This window comes from Schistocerca gregaria, chromosome 1, assembly GCF_023897955.1.
Source record: "Schistocerca gregaria isolate iqSchGreg1 chromosome 1, iqSchGreg1.2, whole genome shotgun sequence".
In the NCBI taxonomy this organism is placed as follows: Eukaryota; Metazoa; Arthropoda; class Insecta; order Orthoptera; family Acrididae; genus Schistocerca; species Schistocerca gregaria.
In genome coordinates this window covers 681,891,552-681,917,656 of record NC_064920.1, presented here as the reverse complement: position 1 = coordinate 681,917,656, position 26,105 = coordinate 681,891,552, and the positions used below count along the sequence as shown (strand labels likewise).

The 26,105-nt window shown below is 42.8% G+C and overlaps 1 protein-coding gene across 7 annotated transcripts in view; it reads left to right on the top strand.

Moving 5' to 3' along the window:
• The window catches only part of LOC126363354 (proton-coupled amino acid transporter-like protein pathetic), a 303,134-nt gene that overhangs the window by 104,341 nt on the left and 172,688 nt on the right, over window positions 1–26,105 (top strand). For 2 of the 7 annotated variants that reach the window (XR_007566243.1, XM_050007956.1), the window contains exon 2: window positions 22,201–22,256. Coding sequence is in view for 3 of the 7 variants with exons in the window: in XM_050007956.1 (XP_049863913.1) it covers window positions 22,245–22,256 (12 nt within the window). In the remaining 4 variants the exon portion in view is untranslated. Of the gene's footprint in view, window positions 1–565; window positions 712–5,496; window positions 5,604–22,200; window positions 22,257–26,105 lie in introns of those variants that run through there. The other 5 variants (XR_007566246.1, XM_050007958.1, XM_050007957.1 and 2 more) reach the window with 5 other exon arrangements.

The following is a 26,105-nucleotide window of genomic DNA, read 5'->3' as shown; positions in this document are numbered from 1 at the left end:
AGCACAAGCACCCATCGACACTAGCTCATGCACTCATTGCATCTGACCCTGCTCCGGACATAGGCGCGAAGGCATGGTGATAGGAAACAGTACGTCGCAACCCTTTTCCCCTTGTCGGGTTTACCACAGGCGAATCACAGTCGAGCGCCACCACAAAGCCGTGGATTAGCGACCTCGTCTAGGAGGTGGATCCTGAAGATGATAATATGAAGTAACAGAATCCGTTTTATTTTTGTGGGAAGGTTGGAACGCCGACATGATATGAAAGTAGAGTTGCAGTCTTACATTAGACTAGACCACATTCCTCGTTTTCGCTGCTGTTGCGGTGCTACTGATAAGGCAGTGTAAACAGTTACGTGCGTTTGGCTGTGTGAGGTGAGGTGGGGTGGGGTGAGGTACGCCCGTGAGGTGACATTCCGTGGCGCGCCACCTGTCTGCGGTCGCAGTCTGCTGTTGACCCTGTTTCTCTCGCTGCATATTTATTGCTCCGTCAGTTGACATACTCGTATTGTTTGTTATCTGCCTCCTCTGAGCCGTTTTCCTCGTTCGTCGCGCCTCCTCTGAGGCAGTTTGGTTCCAGCAGTCGCTGGGAACACGAACGTTAAATAACACAGACGGTGCTATGGTCATTCGGCCGTAATTTCTGACGGAATTCGCGCACGGAGTAGCCAGGTGTTCGTTACGACTCATTTTTCGCTGCCGTTCATTGAGGTAAGGAATACTCCCCGCTTTTCTTCGACAGTAGCTATCAGAAGAAATTAATCTTTTTGCCTCCGTCATAGCACTTTTATTGGCTTGCTTCGAAACATAATTGAAGGCAAAAGAAATTGTTAAGAGATTTGGACAAAGTGACTACTTGCGGTAATGAACGGCAGCTCTATTTAAATGTGGATAAATATAAGATAAATCCTTTAACAAAGAGAGAAAATAATGGTCATCATCTTGACCACGTTACACACTAAATATTTTGGGGGGAAATACTGAGAAACGAGCTAAACTAGGAGGATCTCGTAAAATAAGTATTAGACGAATGGAAGACTTGATTTGTCGTAAGGCTCTGGGAAAGACCGTGGCATTTATAAGGGAAATCTCACACAAGAGGCTAGCGCGACCGATGCTAGAATATTGTTCCAGTGTTTGCAGTCCTTATCATGAACGTATAACGACGGACATCGACCGAATTCTGAGACCCAATGCTGTGATCGTAATAAGTCGGTGACAATACGAAAATTTAGCAGTGAACAAAAGGGTAATCCGTGGAAGAAATACTTGGTAGTTCTCTCGAAAAGCTCTTGGGTAAATTTAGCCTCCATTTGAAGATGGCTGTGCGGCGATTATGCTACAATCACCGTGTATCTCGCGTAGGGACCTTGAGAAAGGTCAGAGACAGTAGGGCGTCTGCAGAGGCAAACAGACAGTCGTTTTTTCGCTCAATCTTCGGATGGAATAGGGAAGAACATTGATGATACTTGAACGACGCACCCTCTGCCATACTCTCTAAATGGCTTCTGGAGTATTTATGTAAATGTAGAAAACTAACTTCAAAATCTGACATTTAACATTATATTCGGCAGCTGTCTTCACCTCAATCCTAGCATCCTCTATGTCCAGAGTCTGATGCTAGTTCAGAGAACACTGTCGTCAGCGACGCGCCTCTGTCATAGAGTCTATGAATTTGAGAACGTAGATGACGCAGTTGTAGTGATTACTGAAATTTTGCACCCGGATTCCCTGTTTACAGCGAGCATTCGCTTTAACCGTTTGCCCCTCTTAGCACACCTCTGGGCCAGACACAAATTTTCGTTATCACCAAACACTTTACACCGACACCATTTCGTATCATTGCACCTGAGTGAGTTATTCGCCATTCATTCCATTTCAATACGTTTAATTCCCTCCATTTTAAGTGAAGCAGTATTTTTCACATACGCTTTTCATAACAAAAAACTTCTATAACTATAAATATTTATGAACTGCAGCCCTCGAACACACTTGATTGTAGCCCTGGTGGCCGGAACGCGGAAAGCACTACAGAAAGTTAATATAAATCCGGACCAGTGACTGTATATTAGAGACTGAGTGAGAGCAAGCCGCAACTCCCTTCTACTAGTATCTGTTTTTTGCTAACACAATGACAGGCTTTCGACACTACTTCGTTTGTAATTCATAATACGCGTTCATATTTGTCTCAGACTACATAACAGTAATACATAAACACAGAAGAGACATTGGCAAAACAACTGAAAGTTAAAAGGGCTTCAGCAATTGTGGTGAACGACTTGCTCAATCATGCGAATTTAATAAACATTGTCTGTCCAAAAAATTCCGAGACTGATGATTTTATTTGTAGCGCACAAGCAAAGTCAGGTGGGAGCAGGCAGTGTTAAGTAGTAGACGTACGACTATTGTTTGTCAACGTTTGTTGTGGCACAGATCGCAATGGGGCAACATCTCTAAGTCAGCTATTCAAGGCACTCTACAGAACGTTCTCAAGAAGAGAATAGTGCGTGTAAATTTTGGCTTGTGCGCCTTGAATTCCGAACAAAAACAACGACGCTTGGACGCCTATCGCGACATGATTGGAATGAAAAACGCGGACAACTCTTTTCTGGCAAAAATCTTGACGGCTTATGAGACTTGAACTTCTTGACATGAATCCAACTTAAAACGATGAAGTGCAGAAACTCACTTGAAGGGCCAACGCTTTGACGACATTCAAGCTAATGTGACACACGACTTGAACAGCGTCCAAAAGAAGAATTTTTCTGACAATTTCACTTTATTGTATGAATATTCTATGCATTGTACTCAAGTGCGGGGAGACTAAGTCTCAAGTTTCCGAACCACAAACGATGTTTCTCTATTTTTTATTAATGCAGCCTCGGAACTAGGAAGAACATAGCCACATTACAAACTGAAATACACAGTATCAATGTTGCACAATATTTACTTTATACCTCGCTCTGAAACACCTTTTTAGCTTTCTAGGCCATCATCAGCCACGACTGAAGAGATGTTAACACAACAGAGACAACTTCTAACTGTATATATAAATTGTCATTTTCAAAGATATGTGACATTTTTACAACCACATACACGACCAACACAAATTACGATGCCTCATTTTATGTGAGTACAAAACAAGAAATATTCTGTAATAATGCATTAACTGATTTAAACTCTGAAGATATGAGGATGAATTCCTAAACCCACTGACTGACTGATGTCAAAGTGTTGTATTAAGCAAGTTGTGCAGATATTGGTTAAGATCGCCCAACTACACACAAATTGGTAAACTGTCATTCAGCATATTGATAAGGACCCTCCCGACCAGCTGTGCGAGTTAAAGCGCCACTTTCGGGACAGGGAGACACACAGGCGTCGGATCGAACCACCCGGCGGATTAACATCAAGGGCCGGTCAGTCTTCACGTGGTTTTTAGGCGGTTTTCCACATCCTACTAGGTGAATTCCGAGCTGGTACCAAAGTCCCGCTCAACCACGATATTATTGCCCTGGCCGTTATCGGAAACACGCGGTGACGTTACAGAAAACAAGTAGAGTGGCGGCTAAGAAAAACACATCCCACTATCAATGCTTTCAGGTCTGTTGTATATATGTTATCAACACCGATTACGCCGTAACACAAGGTAAGCCGACCGAAGCACCCTCACTCTCAGTTGCAATAATACTGCCGTCAACTACAACACGATTTGCAACCATTTACTAGTCTTTCACTTACTTTCATGTGAAATACACTACCCACAGAGGCAGCTGGGTTACGCTTACTTCGTCATGGAAGGGGGGGAGGGGAAGGAGGAAACGGGATGGCAACAGGAGGGGAATCCGGCCACCCCTTCAACTAACCACGCCAAATCCGTTGATAGCAGTGCCGACCCTGCACCGATGCGGGACAAAGGCACAAGAAAAAAAGAAGCTTACTGGTAACCATATCAAAATAGACCAAAGAAGTTACGGAGAAATAAATGTAATATTACGTTCAAAGTGGAGGAAAAGTCGCAGCTTCGCAGCTGCATTAGGGCAATCCAGATATCTTCTCTAGCCGTCTGAGACAAAGGAGTAAAGCGAGCACTGGAAACATGTTGATTCACCACCGCCGAAAAAGACGAAGTCCGAAAGAACAGATACCATCGGTGACCATGCAGCTTCTTAGAATGAAATTACAATGAAATGAACACCCGTAGCTGCTTACAGGCGCTGACATACGTCAACGGGGACAGATGAAAATGTGTGCCACGACCGGCACTCGATCCCGGGATATCCTTGCTTACATGGCAGACGCTCTATCCATCTGAGCCACCGAGGACACAGAGGATAGCGCGACTGCAGGGATTTCTCTCTGGCACGCCTCCCGCGAAACCCACATTCTCTACGTACATGTCCGAAAGAACAGATACCATCTTAGTATAAATATAGTTAAGGCTGTCCAGCCACTTGACCATCTTCTTCTTCTGTGCGAATGCACAAACAGTGCCCGAACTCTTACGGTAATCGGCAAAGCGCCGCGAGTAATGAGTATAATGGGAGGGGGCACTACGAATGTAGTGCGGGACAATACGTTGAGAATGTGGGTTTCGCGGGAGGCGTGCCAGAGATAAATCCCTGCAGTCGCGCTATCCTCTGTGTCCTCGGTCGCTCAGATGGATAGAGCGTCTGCCATGTAAGCAAGGAGATCACTGGTTCGAGTCCCGGTCGGGGCACACATTTCCATCTGTCAGCGATGACGCATGTCAGCGCCTGTAAGCAGCTACGGGTGTTCATTTCATTGCAATTACAGCCACATGTGCTGCATGTTTGGGCCATCAATTGCCTCACCTCCCTTGTGATCCTTCCATGGCAACCAGTGGCTTACTCCTCTTTCCTCGGAAGAAGAAATCACTACCTGACAGGCATTCCCACAATGGCGACGACGTGATTTTCGAGATGGAACGTGTCCTCAATAGCTACGTTGCAGACTGCTACAATCATGTCATGCTACGATCATGTCTTTAATCGTTTGGGAAAAACATATGTCGCAACGACGAGTGAATATGTAGAATTATCACCTACATCGTACTTGCAGACTGAGTTTTACGAGGTGAAACTTGAAACTTAATGAGTGCCCCTCATATGATTGTTATATTCCATCAACATTGCGGAGAAACTGGCGCACGGTCTAGATTCGATAAGTTTACGTCCCACCTACCATACTCTGACCGATTAAATATTACCAGTAACACATTCTTCTACCGCTGCGATTCGAAATGGCTACCTCGAAGTCGACCACCAGTGCCGAAACGTGCGTCACTGTGCGCAGTTACGTAGGTCGGTACTCCTCACGGATCGATGGCTCCATCAGATTGCGTAATACGACGTTTTTATTGTAAACGACCAACGTCTTGCCCGTCAAAGGGTATCGCCAGATAGGGCAGGCTGCAGATATGGTTTCCATGGTAACAGCAGCAGATAGCCCGCGTGGCCCCGGCGCTGGCCGGCCACCGGCCAGTCCTCCAGGGCGGGCAGTGGCGGCTGGCGGCTGGCGGCTGGCGGCTGTGCAGTTTACCGGCACGTCTCAGAGGCGCGGACGCTCTCCGCCCCACACTGGTCAGTTCTTTCGCTCTCTGTTGACTTTCAGCTGTCTGCCCCGAGAAAGCCGTTGGCCGTCACCTCCTAAATGTCGCTCACAGGGCTACTTTTTTTTTAAATATAGAGGCTGTCCCAGGAGCATAGTCAATACTCAGGGATATGACAGGACCGATCATTCGAAGCGAAAAAGTCTAGTAAATATGGCTTCTAAAATACGTACCTTAAACGCTACAGTACTGTGAAACAAATCTCTTCAACTGTAATCTCTTTGCTTTCAATATTTTGGGACAAGGGAGTACGGACAAAAACAAGGAAAAAATGTCCAATAAACATGGACTGTATAGCCCATATTTTAAGAGCTACTGTGTTTAGCAGTAGCAAAGACGAACAACTGCTCATATCTCAGAGCTCATGTTTACTAGAGTTTTGTACTTCGAATGATCGTCCCTGCCATATCCCTGAATGTTGACCGTTGCTCCTGGGACACCCTAAGTTTAGTCTAGCAAAGTTTCATGAAAAGGATTCCATTTGGAGTGCACATTTTACCGGAACTTGTCGACACGCTTTTACTTCATTTACTGATTATTTAAGCAAACATATATAATTGTTGAAATATCGTAAGTGAACAACCGCGCTGTGTCAACTTCTTTTATTTTCTAAAGCCTGCAGGAGCTGTCCTGAAACCGGCCGACACTTACTCAGTTTGCACACTGTATTGTAAACTGTAAGTACTGACAGTGTCGTACTTTTCCGAGTGCTCGGGTGAAAAGGAAGAGTCGTACAGCATGTTGGCTGGAAGAGTGTGGACAGTTGTTCAGCCGCTTAATCGTGAAAATCTCTTCCTTCGGACGCAATGGCACTATTCCTTCTCAAAGTTTTGAGGGTGAAAAGAGAGAGTGTGAGCACAATCCATTGCTCTCACTTAACACCAGCGGGCCAACCACGTCCAGTATAGACGACCTGCGAAGGATCAGTGTCAACAATGAGACAGAGAGTTTTGAGTGAACTTGGGACACTGACGTACGACCGGATTGTCGAGAAATCTACTTTACCATCTCTCGTGCACTTGCCGCCAAAATACCAGTGTTGTTAATGTCGTCGTAGCATCGCTACCTCCTGATCAATGATACTCCACTGCAGTGCTTTGTTTATCTAACTTAGGCGAATAATACTTAGCAGTTCGACAATAAAAGGTGAGTTAGAAAAGAGCTCAATTAATATAACGCCAACTACTTTCTATTTTTCTTTCTTAAAATTTCCGTACGTGAGAACTCTTTGTGGTGTGATCACTCACGTTCGCTACGACCATTCAAATGATAGTTTTTTGGCACCAGCGCCAGTACCTCCTGCTGGCTTGACTCGTGTGAGGATTTCGTCAGCCTCCAGGTCAACTAATACTCCTATCCTTTTCCAACGGGTCGCATAGCGAGTTCAACTAAGCGGCTAGGCTGGTGATGTCGCGGCGCACACTGCATCCAGCAGATGTTCCTCGGACCTCGCTGGTGCCTTGCAGTGTTAACACAACGATGATTACCACTTCAGTGAGATAGCGACATTAATTAGTTTGCTTCTGACCAGCAATGAGAAAGCCGTTTACATTAGTCGTCAAATACCTTTGCAAGTTGAAATTAATTCTTCTTTTCTGGTGTCAGTCGCCTAATGCTGCAACATTCGAATTTTATCACGGATTTAGCCTTATTTTTGATTTCGTTTCTCAACTTGTTCAAATTCATATTCTCTTCAAATTTCGTTACACAACGACTTCCGAGTCATCCAGTCTACTACTCCTGCGAGTGTGTCCTCGTTTGTATGGAGCTGCACTCATTACGTTTTTAATCGGAAAGGTCATAATGAGTTTCATGACGCTATGATAACTTATCGTTGCACTCTAAGGGACAAGCAGGCCGTTTAGCTACAGTGAAACATTAGTCTAACCCATTCTTACTTTCTGGAGAAACAAGACAAAACGAACTCTGTTGGTTCAGCTTTTCAAGCAGCATAGAGTTACTGGTATTGGAAACAAACGTACTGTCACCATTAAAAGTGCCTTTCGGTAAGAACTGAATGTAATTCCAACTGTGGAAAGCCTTCTTCCTGCTCGCATTTGTCAACAGATGCGAAATTCGTGCACTCGTTGCTTCCGACTCTGCAGCGACAAACTTCCTGAACTGTTACGAGCGAACTGTTTCAGTAGTTATTAAACACTCATGTTCAGAAAAAAAAACAGAATACCTTCAACGACTGGAGCCATCCATGCTGCATTTTCCTGGTTCCAAAGTTTATCTGTGGTGCTTGGCACAGGGTCACAGCGTCGCACCTGTCGTTTCACCACATCCCACACATTATCGATTGGCGGCAGGTGTAGTGATCTGGCGTGTTCGTGCAGCAACATGTGGTCGTGCATTGTCTTGCTGAAAAATGGCGTCTGGGGTTTTGTGCAAAAAGGATATGGCTGTGGGTCGAAGGATGTCATTTACGTAGGTCATACTGGTCAGAGTGCCCCGGGCCCGCACCACCTATCATTTGCGGTTGTACCCAATAGCACTCCACACCATAAGTCCTCCAGTTGGCACTGTACGAGTCACTGCGGTGCCACTCCCCCTGTAGGCGTTGAACCAAAATGCGTCCATTATTTTCAGACAAACAGAACGTGGATTCGTCCGCAGTGACGTCGTTCCATACAGCATTGCCGTCTAGCATGTTTCTATACGTTCGTCAAAGGTAGGCGGATTTGTGTCAAGGTCCGATGACCCGGCCAGCCTGTGGATGGTTTTTAGGCGGTTTTCCATCTGCCTCGTCCAAATGCGGGCTGTTCCTTTTATTCCGCCTCAGCTACACTATGTCGGCGATTGGTGAGCAAACCAAGTTCTCCACGTACGCGTACGCCACCATTACTCTACCACGCAAACATAAGGGTTACACTCGTCTGGTGTGAGACGTTCCCTGGGGGATCCACCGGGGGCCGAACCGCATAATAACCCTGGTTCGGTGTGGGGCGGCGGAGGGGTGAAGTGGACTGCGGTAGTCGTCGTGGGGTTGCGGACCACTGCGGCTGCGTCGGGGACGGACCCTCTCCGTCGTTTCTAGGTCCCTGGTTAACATAACATAAAATAACATAAGGTAGGCGGAGAAGTGAGTGACTCGCACCTAATCTATGCCGCAGTAAGCGGCGACGGACTGTCACCTCTAATAGTGTATGATATGTTCCACTGTTGCACCAGAGCCGAGGAGGACGCAGATCTGTGTTGCAGTGCCATTCAGATGACGTGTCGATCTTCTCGTGGGGTGGTGCGACCTGATCCATCTCGCCGTGTTCTACGACCCTCCGCTAACCATTCTGCACACACCGGGTTGCACTGCTGAAACACTTCGTCCCACACGAGTAGCAATTTCCCGTCTGGATGCATGACATTGTCTCATGCTAACAATGCGCCCTCTTTCAAACTCACTGATTTGACAGTACGGTTCGCGCATATGTCTGCGAGGCATTGTGCATGTCTCCTCGAGTCACATCGATCACTTACCTTCGATTTATAGCGACAACGAGGGCCGCAGTCACATTTTACCCGTAAGTTGTGTTGCGCCGTGATATTGATATTGTTCTTGAACCGGCTGACCGACATGGTTCAAATGCTAATCATTTCTGCAGAACATAATAATGTACATATCCTGTGAATACGAACGTCCTATTCGTAGTCGTTAAAAGGTGTTCTGCTTTTTCTGAACATGAGTGTATAACAACGAAAAAAAATTAACACCATCCATGAAATGAAGATCAGTGTATAGGATATGAAAAGTACATATGAAGCGCGAACCTGTTATTTCTGAACAGTCTCTTGACTTTTGCAATAGACTCACTTGGAATGTACTGTCGTCAAAGACGTTATGCGCTACGAGAAACAATGCGGTTGGCAGGAAGACTTATGATCGCAAGAATGTAGCCTACATCAGCGTTCTTGATTAAATCACAAATATTTGCGTAGCATCTTACGAAGAAGGAACATGGCATCGTTATTTTTAGCCTGTCTGTTAAAATATTGGTCAGTCATGTGTTATGCGAGTGAAGTAAACAATATACAGGTATAATGTTAACACGACATGCGTCGCCACTGTCGTACAAGAAAGTTTCGTGATGAATACACACATGGACTTCCCATTTTACGCAAGGACTATACGACACTTTTTGGTGAGGCTGAGAAAAACCATAATCTTCGTTAATCTCTGACTTATTTCCAAGGACTTATACATGTTTATTGAGGTCAACAGAATCAAAACGACTTCCGCATATAAGAACTGCGATGTGGGTGGTTTTCTCGCAAGCGCAACATACAGCAGAATACATACATCTCAGACCTGTGAAGATCACTCGGGCACGTTATTGAGTGAATCAACGGTTCTAAGACGGGTTCGAATGTTCAAGACATGAGATGAGTGAAGTGGTGAGAGAAGCGGCTAATAACGAAGCAAATGAGTAACTTCGTAAACTGAATTACTGCGGTAATTGAAGAGAACAGATGTAGCACGATGACGACACTTGCGATTTCAGGATGCGGTAAGAAGAATCGTTACCAGATGGTTGTCACAAACAAAGCTTTATAAATATTCGATAAACTCAATGATACGTGTTTTGGAAGAGTGTAGAAAAATAATGCATGGTATGCAGATGCATGTACAACAAATGAAATTCTTATTGCTGTGTCTCCGTGTATTGTTTTTTTTGTATTTTTTTGCTTTGCCTGTTTTCCTCCATTGCATGGGTCAGGTGTGTGTCCGACACCTGTACTCTCCAGGCCACTTTCCGGCGTGTGACGGAGGGCAGGCACGTACCGCACCAATACCACCCTCCCTCCCTCCTTACATTTCAATTCGCAGATGATACTCAGGAAGAAAGACTATCGATTCCCTTTTGTATGGAACCAAATTTCTTTCCTTGCAGCGTCGTGATCAGCACGTGAGATGTTATGATGGAGGAAGTAGTGCGTTTGTTGGCTCATTTTGTAATGTGTATGCTTGTAATTTTGTTAGTCTATGCGGTACACAATGTCTTTCTCGTAAAGTGTGCCTCTGCATTTTGTTGATCATCTCAGCGACACATATCCTTCACGAGTCGTGCAGCTCTTCTTTGAAGCATTTTTATCTCTCCATTAATGTGCACCCCGATAGCTGAATGGTCAGCATGACGGACTGCCGTCCTAAGGGCCCCGGGTTCGATTCCCGGCTGGGTTGGGGATTTTCTCCGCTCATGGACTGGGTGTTGTGTTGTCTTCATCATCATTTCATCCCCATCTGGCGCGCATGTCGCCCAATGTGGCGTCGAATGTACCTGCACCAAGGTGGCCGGACCTGCCCCGTAACGGGCCTCCCGGCCTATGACGCCAAACGTTCATTTCCATTTTGTCCATTAATCCAACGTGGTAGAGGTCCCCGGCTAGGAATAATACCCAACAATTGTGCGTGATTCTTCCATTAAATCTGATTCTGGCACGTGTTTTCCTCGTGGCTGCACTTTTATGTACACTATCTGGTCAAAAGTATCCGGACACCCCTGTATAATGCGGAATTAACCACTAGACGTCCCAAGAGTCGCACTCACCGGTACAAAAGAAGGCGGGAAGTACTGTGTCGTCAATAGAAAAGCAGTAAGAGCAGAATGGATAGGTTAGGAGCGCTCATTGACTTCGAACGTGAACCCGTCATTGGATGCAACAAGTAACAAACCCATCAAGGACATTACAACCCATTTAAAGCTGCCCGCGTCCTCTGTTGGTGACGTGGTGATGTTGGTGAAGTAGAAACGCGAAGGAACAATCACATCTAAACCAAGACGAAGCAGACTTATATACTGACTGATAGGCCAGATTTTTGCGGAAGGTGGCTGTAAAAAATCGTACGAAATCAGCGGAAGGAATCATTTATGAGTTCCAAAGTGCTACCAGCAGCCCAGCTAGGACAATGACTGCGTAATGAATTAGAAATAATGCGATACAATGGTCGAACAGCTCCTCATAAGCCACACATTTCTCCAGTCAGTACTAAACGACGGTTGACATGATGTAAAGGGCGACGACATTGGACAGTGGGTGGCTAAATAGGAGTAGTCTGGAGTGGTGAGTCAAGCTGTACGCTGTGGTAATCCGGTGAAAGGGTCTGAGTTTGCCTGAAGAACGTTACCTGCCGTCGTATGTAGACCCAACAGTGAAGTACAGAGGAGGGACTGTCACGGTAAAGGGTGTTTTTAGAGATCAGGATGGGGCTCCTTACTGCGATAAAGAAAATGCTAAATATGAAAGGATGTGAATACATTGTACAGCATCGTGCAATGCATGTAGTAGAGAAAGAGTTCTGAGACGATGACTGAGTTAGCTTGACACTGCACAAGCAGCATCTGTGAGACAGTAATTTGTGGACAATAATATTCCTGAAATGTGCTGGTCTGCCCGGAGTCTGCACCTGTGCCCAGTGGCCTTGGGGTGAAATAGAACGTCGATTTCGCTCTAGACTCTCGCGTCCAGCATTACCGCCTTCTCTGGTTTAGGCTCTTGACAAAGAATGGGCTGCAATTCCTCCAGACATTCCCACGCCTCACTGAAAGTGTTCCCAGTACAGTTGAAGACATCATAAAGGTGCGTGGTGGACACACTCAATGGTAAAGTACTACTCTAATAGATATCTGGATACTTTTGGTCAGGTAGTGCATTTGTCACACCTTGAGTAGCGCCGGGCAGGTACTTATCGATACTAGACCTTCCTGATTGATATCTCTCATAGCAACGCCGGGAACAGAGCGCTACACTTCAGAAATGTCTCTTTTTTGCGCTGCATAATAAATTATTTTTTAGAGATGCACTGAAGGTATCGCCTCATTTTTTAAGTCTCGTAGGTGGTTTCACATATGCGCTATTGCCTTTGGTATTCTAATTCGGCCATTGACTGCAGTTAATCCGATACCTGGCTGAAGGAAAACACCGTGCATAGTAATTCGCCATGTATTTAAAGTTTAATGAAGGTATGCCAAAACATTTCTGACTGTATGTCTAGGCCTGTCACGTCAGCCAGAACACATTGGGAGCAAGCTATGTGCCAGATTGATGATGGTATGGTATGGAACTGAGGACCTACAAACGACAGAGAGGCTTCGTCTCCACCGTAGCCCGCAGTGGTACACAGCCCACAACAGGCTACAGCAGTCCACTCACCCCACCGCCGCCGCACACCGAACCCAGGGTTATTGTATGGTTCGGCCCTCAGTGGACTCGGATTCGTGCCGAGGACTGGCACGCCTTCCCGCCCAGAAAGCAGTGCGTTAGATCGCGCGGCTGACCTGGTCGGGCTGATTGATGATACATTTACTACATTTAACAAATGCCGGACATATAACCTCTGAATCACTGCTGTTTAATAAGACATACCGCACTGTGTTAAAGAAATATGAATAGTGCAAAAGAATATCAGAACTATCTATTTTTAAAGGAAGGTGGCATTTACCTCTTCTGCTGTATTTATTTTATTAGTACAGAGTAGTTTTTAGACCATTTCAACCGATTTTCTGTATAAACATTACCACAGCGGATAGAAATGCTATTATATGACTGTAACTTATCAGAAAGATAATTACCTGCAGTATAAATTTGCATTAAAATTGCACCGCCTTTAAATTTACGTGTTCTGTTCCTTTTGGTTCTCACATATGCTCTTTCATTACCGTCTCATAGATGCAAAATGTTTTCTTAAATACAAAACAGAATAGGGGAAGACAGGGGAGGGGAGGAGAGTTGATTAAGATTTTACCTGCCACATTTCTGGTGGTGGCAATCAAGCTATAAATGAATTCGAGTGATAAAATATTTAGAGCTATTATCTTAGTTTTCTGTGGCGCTCTTCAGTAATTGAGTGAGAAGATTACCACACAAGTTGCGTTCGTTTGAACTTTTCATATATGATCTGTACTTTTTTTTGGAGAGGAAAAGGCGTTCGTGTTTCCCTGCTCTTGTACGTGCCAGATAACCGGCACTGAACAGCTTGATAAGCCGGTATCTCCGGCGATAACATTTCATTTCGTCGTTTTCATGGTCATTCGTGTACCGGGCCTAAAAATGAAACGATAAAATAGTGCAAGGTTATTTTTTCTGCAGTCAATCCGTTTATTCATAGAGCATGCGACATATTCGGATTGCGTGAATTATTCAATTCTCAAGTTCATACTTTAAGGTATTATAGCCTGCATATTATATTTACGCACACTATTGGTTATGAGATTGTTTCATAGCAAAACGTAAATATTCCCGCAAACGCACAAACACACACACACACACACACACACACACACACACACACACACACATACACGCGCTCGCGCTCGAGATCTTTTGTCCAGAATTATTTTAGTGTTTTTACAAAGTTACGTCCCAAGGCCCGTAAACAGAAAGGAAACATAATTGCGTGGAAGTGCTTGCTTTTGGTCGCTTAACACTATTTATTTTAGAAAATCCACAACTTGAAGACGACAATGCTGTCTTTAAAAAGTTTTCTATGAGTATGAACCCCAGCCACCAAAAAAAGTAATTAAACGTACTAGATCAGACAAAATATTCACTGAGCAGTAAGTTCAGTACCGGAACTAAAAAGCTTATTAGAAAATGGTTCAAATGGCTCTGAGCACTATGGGACTTAACTTCTGAGGTCATCAGTCCCCCAGAACTTAGAACTATGTAAACCTAATTAACCTAAGGACATCACACACATCCATGTCCGAGGCAGCATTCGAACCTGCAACCGTAGCGGTCACGCGGTTCCGGACTGTAGCACCTAGAACCACTCGGCCACACCGGCCGGCAACTTATTAGGCTGTGAGATCTACTCTTATCCTCTTGAGAGATAAACTTCTACCTTCTGGAATTACAACTAGTGATTTATACCTTTTTGTCGCTATGAAGATGTTTACCGAACAAAAATTCCTCCGTATGCTTGAAAATAAGGTAATTGTTAGTGAGAAGGTTATTACTACTGTAAAACAAATGATCAGCCACTTTCCAGTACATCTGCTGCAAAAAGTGTTGAGCGCTATGCCTTATCTGATTTCTGCAAGAAATATTTGCTGGCTTCCGTCACCACAAAGCCGCGGTTCTCCAGAGTACTCTACCATACCTGCTCTTTGACCACCTCATTCATAAAAGACGGATATTGTGAGAGTATGAAATTTTCCAGATATTTTGTAGCCAAAGTTTTTGGAAATAATTCATTCAGTTGATTGAAGTTGAGGTCTCATACGAATTCTGAATATAATTGAACGGCCTTTATTAGCAGAAGATATTTTCGTTTGCAGTTTATTAAAAAATGAGTTGTACCTAGATGATTAACCTCTGAACAGGTTTTCTAATTAAAAGCATAATAAAAGTCTTCCCATAAATCGCAGTTGATGAGTCCTGGTTTCAGCGGAAATTGAGTTCCTCTACAGGCATAAGAAGTATTATCAGGGTCGGAGGTTCGCAGACTTCTTGAAGCTGAAGGCGAGCGACGAGGTAATTTATAAATTAACTGAACCCTCGCAACATCCGTTGTACTCTTTGGCACACGCTATTTTTCCCTATTCAGAAAACTGTCTGCACTATTAAGGGATTGTGAGGTTTTTCTGTTTGAGTACACCCCTTCCATCTCTTGGACAGATCTGATATAGAATTTCGATCGGTGATACGTTCCTCACTGGGGAAAGCTTTATCGCTTATTTAATCTTGCAATTACTGAGAGAAAGGATAAAGGCCAATGTTACCAGCTGCTCCTATGGCGATAATGAGAAAAATCCAGAAGTGCCAACTGTTTCTGTGATAGCCGCATCCTACAGTCATCAACTGGTCCGCTACCTTACACTGAAGTAAGAAACTTATTTTGAAGATGACCCTCGTAATACCACAACAATAAAAAAAACAATAGTTCATATTTCAGTACTGATACATCTGGACCTTTCCTTGGTTGTAAGGATATTGCCACAAAACTGAATAGAAATCCCGGCCACAGCACACTCACAAGGTATTGCATGAGAAACATCTGCCTAGAAGAGTGGAACACTCCTTTCCGCCCAGAGTATGGCGGTAGCGCGCTGGGCCATCGATTCGACGAGTCATCCAAAGCGTTGTCGAATCATGCTGGCCCGTGACCGCTCAACCGGTCCCACAACTCACTGAGATTGTGTTAGCTGAGTCTCCAGTCACCTCTCGGTAGAACAACATAATAATAAATGAAAATTACTATACAGCGTCTGATCTACGGATTAAATTATTCAGGTTAACCGGTTTTCGGCTTACAAGGCCGTCATCAGACTTTATCTGACAATCGTCGCCAAAAAAGGTAGAATGTGTGTAAACAATACTGGAAAATATGTTACTTGTCTAGACTGAGGCACAAACACACAATAAACATCTTCCACCGTGCGGTGGTAATGTAATTTTTTACTTTTTAAATTGCATTACGACCACACTGTCAAAGGGACATTTACTGCGTGTTTGTGCCACAGTCTAGAAGAGTGACATATTTTTCCAGTCTTCTTTACAAACATTGTAATTTCCTTGACAACGATAGCCTTTTAAGGTCTGATGATGGTCTTGGAAGCCGAAAACCGGTTACCCTGAGTAGAGCCGAGTCCGAGCAGAGTACATCTCTCTCGAAACCGTCCCAGGTATATTCAACAGAATCTTAAAAGGAGCATTGTTACAAGACGCAGTCTTCGTTTTGGTACCTTCAGAGGGTCAGAGTTGCGTCGACGCTTGGGGTACCTCAAGGGAGTCCACTTATGAAGAGTTTCTGGAATAATTACGAAACAATTCGCGAGCGATGGTTCGTTGAAATGTCCTGCTTATGTAGAGGTCGCCTCAAGGGTGCCGCAGAGAAGCAAACGAATCCACAGGGCCGGATACGTTCCTGTGCCGCTCACCGATCAGGGGCGGTGGCGGACGTATCGGGGGCCCCATTTTATCGTCTGTAATCATTCCCCAAAGACATTACCTCTTCGCCTGCTTGAATAGCGCCTAGTTGGCAAGTGTGACGCATATGTACTTGTACCGTGCCATATGTACTTGTACCGTGCCATCAGCATTGGTGAATATATAAGGTGACTCGTTAGCTGAGGTGACCCTCTCCATACTTCGGGCGTCCAATAGCGGTGTTCCTACAGTCGTGCTAAAGTCAGTACCCTGTGAAGCAAGACAGACTGGCACACGTATGGAACAGTGACCTCTGAAGCCACAGTGAGGAGCTGTTCCTGGTTGCATCGTTGCTTGCCGGTTGTTGTTGTCCGACACTAAATTTGCAAGTGTTTTGTTGTACTGTCGCGAGTCTATCCGCTGCCACAATCGACGGCGCACCTGTCGTCAACACGTTCTTACTGTTTACACTGGAGATATCGAGAGAGAAAGATAGGAGAGGGGAGGGCCATGCTTTATGAAACAAAGTATTCGTGGTACGCGCTTCACATCATGGCATTTGAGAAGACAAGTACTTCCAATATCTCGGGCATACGGTGATATCACACGTTATTACCCATCATGTACACAACTGTCGCACCGACGACCCGTACAAGCGTGAAGACATCCCAGTCGTGTAACCCGAAACTGGCAATTTACTGTAGCAGCAAGGGAGCACTCTTCGTGTAACGCAACAGTTATCTCCAACTCAGTTAAGAACATGTTTCCAATTGGGGCCCTTATGTCACTGTCACTTTACTGGGACCTGGCTGAAAAGAACGCAATTGTTAGACTCTTCTCACTACCGTAGAATGAGCAACGAATAGTGCAAATATTGATAAGTATTTATATCGGGGTGCCAACAGGTAAGTATTATAAAGAAACAGAAACGGGAAGTGATGATCTGTGAAAGTCTTTGGCTCGCAAAGCGTCTGAGAGCCTTGACTTATTACTGGAAACTGATGCTCTCAGTATGTGGCTCAAATATCATTCCCTTTTGTTACTAACAATGTCGCTACTGGCCTTTCCTTACAGAGAAACTGGTCACGAGTTTCTTCTTTCATTCAGAGTTTTAAGAATAAAAGGTATGTAGCAGGTTGCACGAAACAAAAAAAGAAAAAAAAATCCCGTACCTCTCATCAGCACTGCACAGACAGAGATTTTGCACTCGTCACTGACGCGATACAGCTTACGTGTACGTTTCTATCTTATCAGGCTTGTCCGACATGACAGATGAGCGTATTTAGATTCGAGTTACATGGAGAGTGCTTCACAAAAGGCCGCAATAAAAGGGTCCTCTAGCGTAATGAATACAAATCACCTTATCAGAAAAATCACGTGGTCGTTTGTAGTAAGAACAGCTTTTATGCAGAATGATTCCGAATTGCCACAAGCACCCGGCATTTTTTTAAGGTCTTATGACTGCAGAGTATGTGTTCGTAGGTGTGCTAAAACAGCGTTAGAGTAGCAGATAACTCCAACATGCAGAAAGATTGCATTGTCAGGTGCATTTAATGCAGCTGGACAGATGCATTATTTCTCAGATACAATATTAAGAGCAAAATGCTCTACATACGGGGTAAGTAGTGCTTAGTTTGTAAATAGCAGTTTCCATATTGAAATATGACAGTATATTAATATGAATAAGACATACCTTTCAAGAAGACAATTCTCAATGAAATACTCCAAAATATGCAACTAATCAAAGTCGTAATTTGTTTTAATGGATTTTTCAGAGCTTAGCGGTTTCAAGTAGAGTGACTGACTTGTTCTGCAAATTGAGTACTATATTCTGTTCCTTGCGTCATTAGCTGTCTTCCCCGTTCACTACGTCTAGTGTAACCTCTGTGTGCCAGTCCCTAATGTCATTAAATATGAATAGCTTATTTAACTCTTCTATTCTTAATCGTATTCCCCAAATTGTTTAATCGTTAATTTTGTGCGGGCTTTTGTGCGGCTCTTCATAGTCTCTCGGCCTATACAAAAAAAAACTTCAAATTTCTTCTATAACGCCTTGTTTGCTTCAGTTCTTCCCCGTCTAACAATGTCACAGCTCACATCTCACTACCGTACAACGTTACACTCAGACTATAATTTTAAAAGAAGTTTCTAGTTCCTAGACCACTACTTTGAAAGTCAGGATGCATCTTCTAGTTCAATATTGACTTTGATGCGTGTACCTAACAAGCGAATTGCTGCAGTGGCTAAGCCTCGCATAGAAAGGCTACGAAGGATTACTCTGGTTTTCCGCAGTGTTTCTTACGGTCTGGGCCGAAGTTACCGAGCGAGGTGCTCAGCAGTTAAGAAGACCAGAGTTCAAATCTTCGTCCAGCCATCTAGATCCAGGTTTCCTGCGGTTTCTCTAAAATCACGTAGGTGAATAGGGCGATAAATTGGACAGTTCCTCAAATAAAGTTTCTGATGGTATATTCCCTATCGCTGAGTAATACGAAATTATTCCCCGTCTCTAATAACCTCGACTTAGGGCAGTCCAGTCTTCAACACTCCTTTTGCTGTTATAGTTGTTTATCTAACTGCACATCTCTCATATTGTCTCCATCATCAAGATACGTAAACAAAGAATCAATAAAGAAGTATAACAGATCATTCGGTGATAAGAATTTTTCTACTTTGTAAACTTATGTCAGGTTCATTAACATAGTCTGTAGTATCATACTGCTCATAGGTTCGAAGTTTTTATCTTGGTTTTGCTTTCGGAGACTACTGTACAAAGCAGAAATCCAAATGTTTGTAATATTATATTTAAACAACGAAACCGCTATAGTGATAGATGGCGATGCAGTGTATATAGGTCTTAGGCGTATGTAAAGATTCGCGGGTGCGCACCGTGCCGTTGTGTGTGTGTGTGTGTGTGTGTGTGTGTGTGTGTGTGTGTGTGTGTGTGTGTGAGAGAGAGAGAGAGAGAGAGAGAGAGAGAGAGAGAGAGAGAGAGAGCAGGTGGTTTGATGGGAGGAAGAGGTTGGTACACGCTTGCGTGTGTTTTGTTTGATTAGAGTGTCTTTCTTATTTTCTCTGTAATACACGGTACCATACTGTTATGTCGTCCATTTTCGTCTGTGATTTGGAAACTGCGACTGTTTCTAATATGAAAGATTGGTTGAAACGGTTTTCTGCATCAGGCGCTTTTATTTTCTCCCACGACGTGTTCGAATCTCAGGATTGTTTTTGATTTTGTTCCGAGTTTGTATGGTACCGAGGGATAAAAACGTGTATTTATAATGGCGCTCCAGTTTACTTTCGCCAGAACATCTTCGAAACGAAGATTAAGAGAGATAATTGGCTGCATTCAGTAAAATAAATTATAATGTAATGCATGATCCATTTGAATATGAGGGCGTAAGCCCTCGTACCACGTCATGGAAGAAATTAAAAGTGATTGACTCAGATAATTCCTTTAACTTGTCTTTTACACAGTACTGTCATAATAAGCGTACATTTAGGCTTCCAAACTTATTCAAACTGCTACCTCTATTTTCTATCACCTTTAGTGACACAAAATTACGTCATTAGCCTAGTCTGACGCAATCCCCAAGAGCTAGGTTCAAATGTTGGTCGAGTCTTTTAGTTATCCAGAATTCACTAAATCACTTCAGGCGTATGCCGTAATTATTGTTTCAACAATGTGGCTCAGCGTTTGAGATACTGACCCCCATTCGAGTGTGGTGTGGTTTTCCAGTCTCAGTTCAGGCGAATGGAATGGTGGTTTCCTCGAAACGGCCTCGACTTAATGCCTTCACCAACCTTAACCGGCCCTAACTTGTGCTTCCTTTCCTAATCACCTCAGTATTGATGACACGTAAACCTCTAATATTCCTTTCATTTGTCAAAAATGAGCTTATTGAATAAAGATTTCTCACTAAAAACTGGTTCCGTTACTTTCAGCCCAGAGAAAACGACGTTCGTTTGCTACGCAAAAATTGATGGTGTTTGTTGCGCTTAAGAGGGGACCTCTTAATGCAGCTTTTGAATCAATCTCTGCTATATGCTGTCCGTAACTCACATGTTTCATCGAGTACAAAATGGTACTTTTTTCTCACCACAGCTATTTGTACTGTCAGAAACGGTGTCATGGCTAAGCCCAGTTTAGGATATAAACATACATTTCCAAATATATTTACGTTAATAAGATTATCAACGTACCTTCCCTGCGACTAAACTTAAAGTTGTCCTTGAGCCAAACGTTGGTCTGAACACCATATTGCTTCACTTGGCATTTTCCTGTTGGAGGTGGCATGTCCGTGCTTTCACGCAACCCTTCCGCTGCATGCCTGCCACCCACGCAGTTAAATTATAATTTAGCGTGGTCTCCGAATCAGATTGAAACTCGTAACTTCTTACCAAAAAACAAAAGTTTTAAAGTAATCGGAAGTTAGTTGCCAAAATAGTCACCAAGTCTTAAACTTATGTAAGTAAAATACTTTAGTATCCGGACCACTGATTGAGTAATAGGCGCTACTGTAAAACCGTATGCTCCAGATTTCCACAATTTACTATGTCTGTTGGTTTACTAAAGGAACCCAAGAGAATTCCGAAACATGTAAAGATTACTATGAAACTCTACACTGCGAATGCACAATGGCATTAACGATTCATATTTCAAAAATAAATCTGCGACATAAAAATTTTAATTGAGACAGAAAACTGTTGAATTAACGGAGTAAAATATAAGAAACGTGGTGCTACAGAGTAGGAACACATAATATTAATAAAAATGATGAATGAAGAATGTTTACAAAAGTTTAAACAACGAAGTAATATTAGTCATTGGACTTGTCAGTTCCTTGTTAGTATCATGAAGATATTCTTTGTCGATTGATGCCGAAGTATATAACACACTGGTTTGGACATATTTTCTTTCTTTTTTTAAAACAATTTGAATCAAAAAATCAGCTTAAAAGAGAGTCTACTTTTTAGTGCTTTTATAAAGGTCATTCAGCGAAAGCAGAAAAAAACTGCTAAATCTTTAATGTAGTTTGCAAATGAAACACACGTAAATGTCCCCATATTCTACCGCTGACACAAACTAGCACTTGTGCCTGTAGTATACCCGTTGTATTACGCTACCGCTGTGAATAAAATCTGTATTCCGGAGTAACGCAGACTTCATTGCTGTTTCTTGGTCTCAGCTGTGAATCATCGAACTACGTCATGGCTCCTTTGTCGAGTTAATCTAGGTAATGACGTTTCAGCCCGATATTTCAGTAGTTTTATGTGTTGATGGTGTAATACATGTGTCAGCGTTGGTGTCATAAGTTCATCAGTGATAGATCGTAAAGTTTTTTTTTTTGGGGGGGGGGGATATGAGTGTTAATGATTAGGCTAATTGTTCCTTGGAATGCATTTATGTTACACCTATTATTCATGCTAGCAACATCCGCTTACGAGACAACACTCAGTATATTCTGAGACCACAATAGATTCGAATGATGGAATTTAAAACTGTGTTCCATCTTCCGCGTGTTGCGGTTCACACACTCTGTTGTGGAAATACTTAAAAAGCAGAGAAAATAAATGACCTTCGCAAATGTATCTTTCGGTTCACATGTCCTTCAACAGCTTTCTCAATGTCATCTGCTAGATATAATTGATAATTAGTTAATTTCCTAAATCAATAACTAACATTATTCTTCTTCCTATTTCAGAACCTGTAATTCATCACTGAAGGTCATTTAAACACCGCTTCAGCATGGACAAAGAGGTGAGTTTGTATTTGTTACATTATCAAACATCCATGTCTATATACATACTTCGCATGCAAGCGTACAGTGCGTGGCGGAGGGTACCCTGTGCCACTAGAGTCATTCCCTTTCCTGTTACACTCACTAATAGAGCGAGGGAAAAAGACTGTCTGTATGACAGTGTAAGGGCCTATTTTCTCGTGTCTTACCTTCTTGGCCCTTACTCGCTACGTATGTCGCTGGCAGTAGAATCGCTCGGCAATCAGCTTCAAATGCCGGTTCTCTAAATTTTCTCAACAGTGTTTCTCGAAAAGAACGTCGCTTTCCCTCCAGGGTTTCCTATCTGAGTTCCCGAAGCATCTCCGTAACACTTACATGTTGTTCGAACCTACTGGTAACGGATCTAGCAGCCCGCCTCTGAATTGCGTCGATGTCTTCCTTCAAACCGACGTGGTACAGATCCCAAACACTAGAGTAGTACTCAAGAACAGGTTGCGTCAGAATCCTATACGCGGTCTCCTTTACAGGTGAACCATTATTTCCTAAAATTATTCCAATGAACCGAAATCGACCATTCGCCTTCCCCACCATAGTTCTCATATGCTCGTTCCATTTCATATCCTTCGTCAAACTTGGAATACTGATCTTTACTACGAGAAATGTGCTGATAGACTGAAGTTTCGAAAAAAATGAACGGCGCTGTCGACAGCCAGAATATAAAAAAGAAAAGAGTCCATCTCCGATTGGATGAGGACGGGAAGGGGTTCGATCGAAGTCTTATTTTAAGGGGCCATCCAGGCATTTGTCTGAAGAGACTCGGTTCAATGGCTTGATGGGATGAGTCTGTTGGACAAGAATGGAAAACTCATGGTACGACTACGGGTTCTCTGTACGGGTCTAATCTGCCAGGAAGCCTAGTTTGTCAATTGAACAAAAACAAAAGTTACCATCAGTAATATTCAACATACGTCAATTTCATTGTCGTCTTTGAATAAGACTAAAAAATCTAAGTGAGACTTTTGCCAGTTCTTATTGACTCACAACGTGCACTAACTCAGATAGTAAGGTAGTGAAACTGTGGGTCGCTGTATGCAAGGCGGTATTCTTAAATTTACTTTTATAAAACTCTTCCTTTTGCAAAACACAATGGTTTTTTTCCTTTGTTTAAGTCCTTACGCAAACATGTTAGGACGTCTATGAGTCATCTTAGTAAGACTCGTTTTTATTTCTGAGAGTCACTAATTTTAAAGATGGGACTGTACAGGCTGGACTGCATTTACGCGTGTTCTGTCTTGACAGTAAGTCATGTTTTCCGTGGTGGTTTTCTTTGTGGGTTATAATTATACTCACTGTTTTCAACACTTTTTGCTTCAAACTCACCTGATATCCCAAGTTTATATACAGGAAAACGATATTTAGCACAATTTGTCTCGCCACTTATGTTAACCGCTGAAGATTACACGTAGGTGTCCATACATTTTTATATTTATATTTAGATTACTAGCCTTTTCCCCATTGCTTTGCCCATATATGCCTTTGAGTCCTATATTGAATACACCTCCTCGTCCCCCTTTCTATGTCTATGTCTTCCTCCCCCTGTCTGACCACCTCATCCTCCCACCTTTCTCTGTCTCCTCCTCCACCTCCTCCTCCTCCTCCTCCTCACTCTCTCTGTCTCTTCATTTATTTACTTATTTACACGTCTAGTTCCGTAGGACCAAATTGAGAAGCAAATCTTCAACGTCATGGAACGTGTCACTACATGAAATTACAAAAAAGTAATAACAGATCAAATAAAATGTTTAAGAACCCAAAAGAAGTCAAGCCACAAGCAAACGCAATCAACAATATAACATAAGAATCAATTTAATTTTTCAAGGAACTCCTCAACAGAATAGATGGAGTGACCCATGACGCAACTCTTCAGTTTCGATTTGAAAACGCATGGATTACTGCAAAGATTTTTGAATTCTTGTGGTAGCTTATTGAAAATGGATGCAGCAGTATACTGCACATCTGTCTGCAGCACGAGAGTTAAGGAAGTGCGATCCAAATGCAGATTGGATTTCTGCTGAGAATTAACTGACTGAAGGCTGCTAATTCTTGGGAATAAGCTGATATTGTTAACAAGAAACGACAGTAAAGAATATATATATTGAGAGGCCAATGTCAAAAAATACCCAGGGGTCGAGAAGAGGTTCGCGAACTTACACCACTTATTGCCCGAACTGCCCGTTTCTGAGCCAAAAATATCCTTTTAGAATGGGAAGAGTTACCGCAAAATATAATACCTTACGACATAAGCGAAGGAGACTAATTTTCGTGTCGAACGGTAACTTACTTCAGATACCGTTCGAATAGTAAAAATATCAACATTAAGACCTTGAAACGATCCTGAACGTGGACCTTCCACGACAGTTTACTATCTATCTGAACACCTAGAAATTTCAACTGTTCGGTTTCATTAATCATATGCCCATTTTGTGAAATTAAAACGTCGGGTTTTGTTGAATCGTGTGTTACAAACAGTAAAAATTGTGTCTTACTGTGATTTATCGTTAGTTTATTTTCTATAAGTCATGAACTTATGTTATGAACTTCACTATCTGAAATCGAGCCAATGTTGCACACAACGTCCTTTACTACGAAGCTTGTGTCATCAGCAAACAGAAATACTTCAGAATTACCCGTAATACTAGAGGGCATATCATTTATATGAATAAGGAACAGGAGTGGTCCCAACGCTGATCCCTGGGGCACCCCCCCCCCCCTCCCATTTGACTGTACCCCACTCAGACCCCACATCGCTGCCATTCTCAACACTGTGAATAATGACCTTTTGCTGTCTGTTGTTAAAGTAAGAGGTGAACCAATTGTGAGCTACGCCCTGTATTCTGTAACGGCCCAACTTCTGAAGCAATATTTTATGGTTAACACAATCAAACGCCTTAGTTAAATCAAAAAAATACCTAGCGCTCGAATCGTTTTGTTTAATCCATCTAGTACAGAGAAAAGAGAATATAGCATTTTCAGTTGTGAAACCAATTGTAAAGCCGAACTGTACATTTAAAAGCGAATTATGTGATACAAAATGATCAAGTATCCTTACATAACAGCCTTTAGAACAACTTTAGCTAACACAGATGGCATAGAAATAGGTCTAAAATCGTCTACATTGTCACTTTCTCCCTTTTTATAAAGCGGCTTTACTACTGGGTATTTTAATCGTTCAGGAAGCCGCCCATTCTTAAAGAAAAAATTACAAATATGGCTAAGTACAGGGCTAACAAGCGCAGTATAGTACTTTAATATTCTGCTAGACACTCCATCATATCCATGAGAGTCCTTAGTCTTTAGTGATTTATTTATTGACTCAATCTCCTCATTGTCAGTATCACAGAGGAGCATTTTAGACATCCATCTCGGAAAGGCATTTTCCAAGAGAGTTGTATGATTCCCTGTGAGAACTAAATTTTTATTTAATTCACCAGTAAAACTCAGAAAATTATTGTTAAATACCGTACATATATCTGACTTATCAGCAACAGAAATATTTTTACTACGAACTGACTTTATATCGTCGACCTTGTGCTGCTGACCAGACACTTCCTTCACAACTGACCACATGGTTTTAATTTTTTCCTATGAATTAGCTATTCTATTTGCATACCACATACTCTTTGCCTTCCTAATAACATTTTCAAGCACCTTAAAATACTGTTTGTAATGGGCTACAGTAGCTGCATTGTGACTACTTCTAACATTTTGATATAATTCCCGCTTTATACTACATGATATCCTTATCCCACTAGTCACCACCCAAGCTGCCTATTACTGCTAGTACCCCGTTTAGAACGTTCTAATGGAAA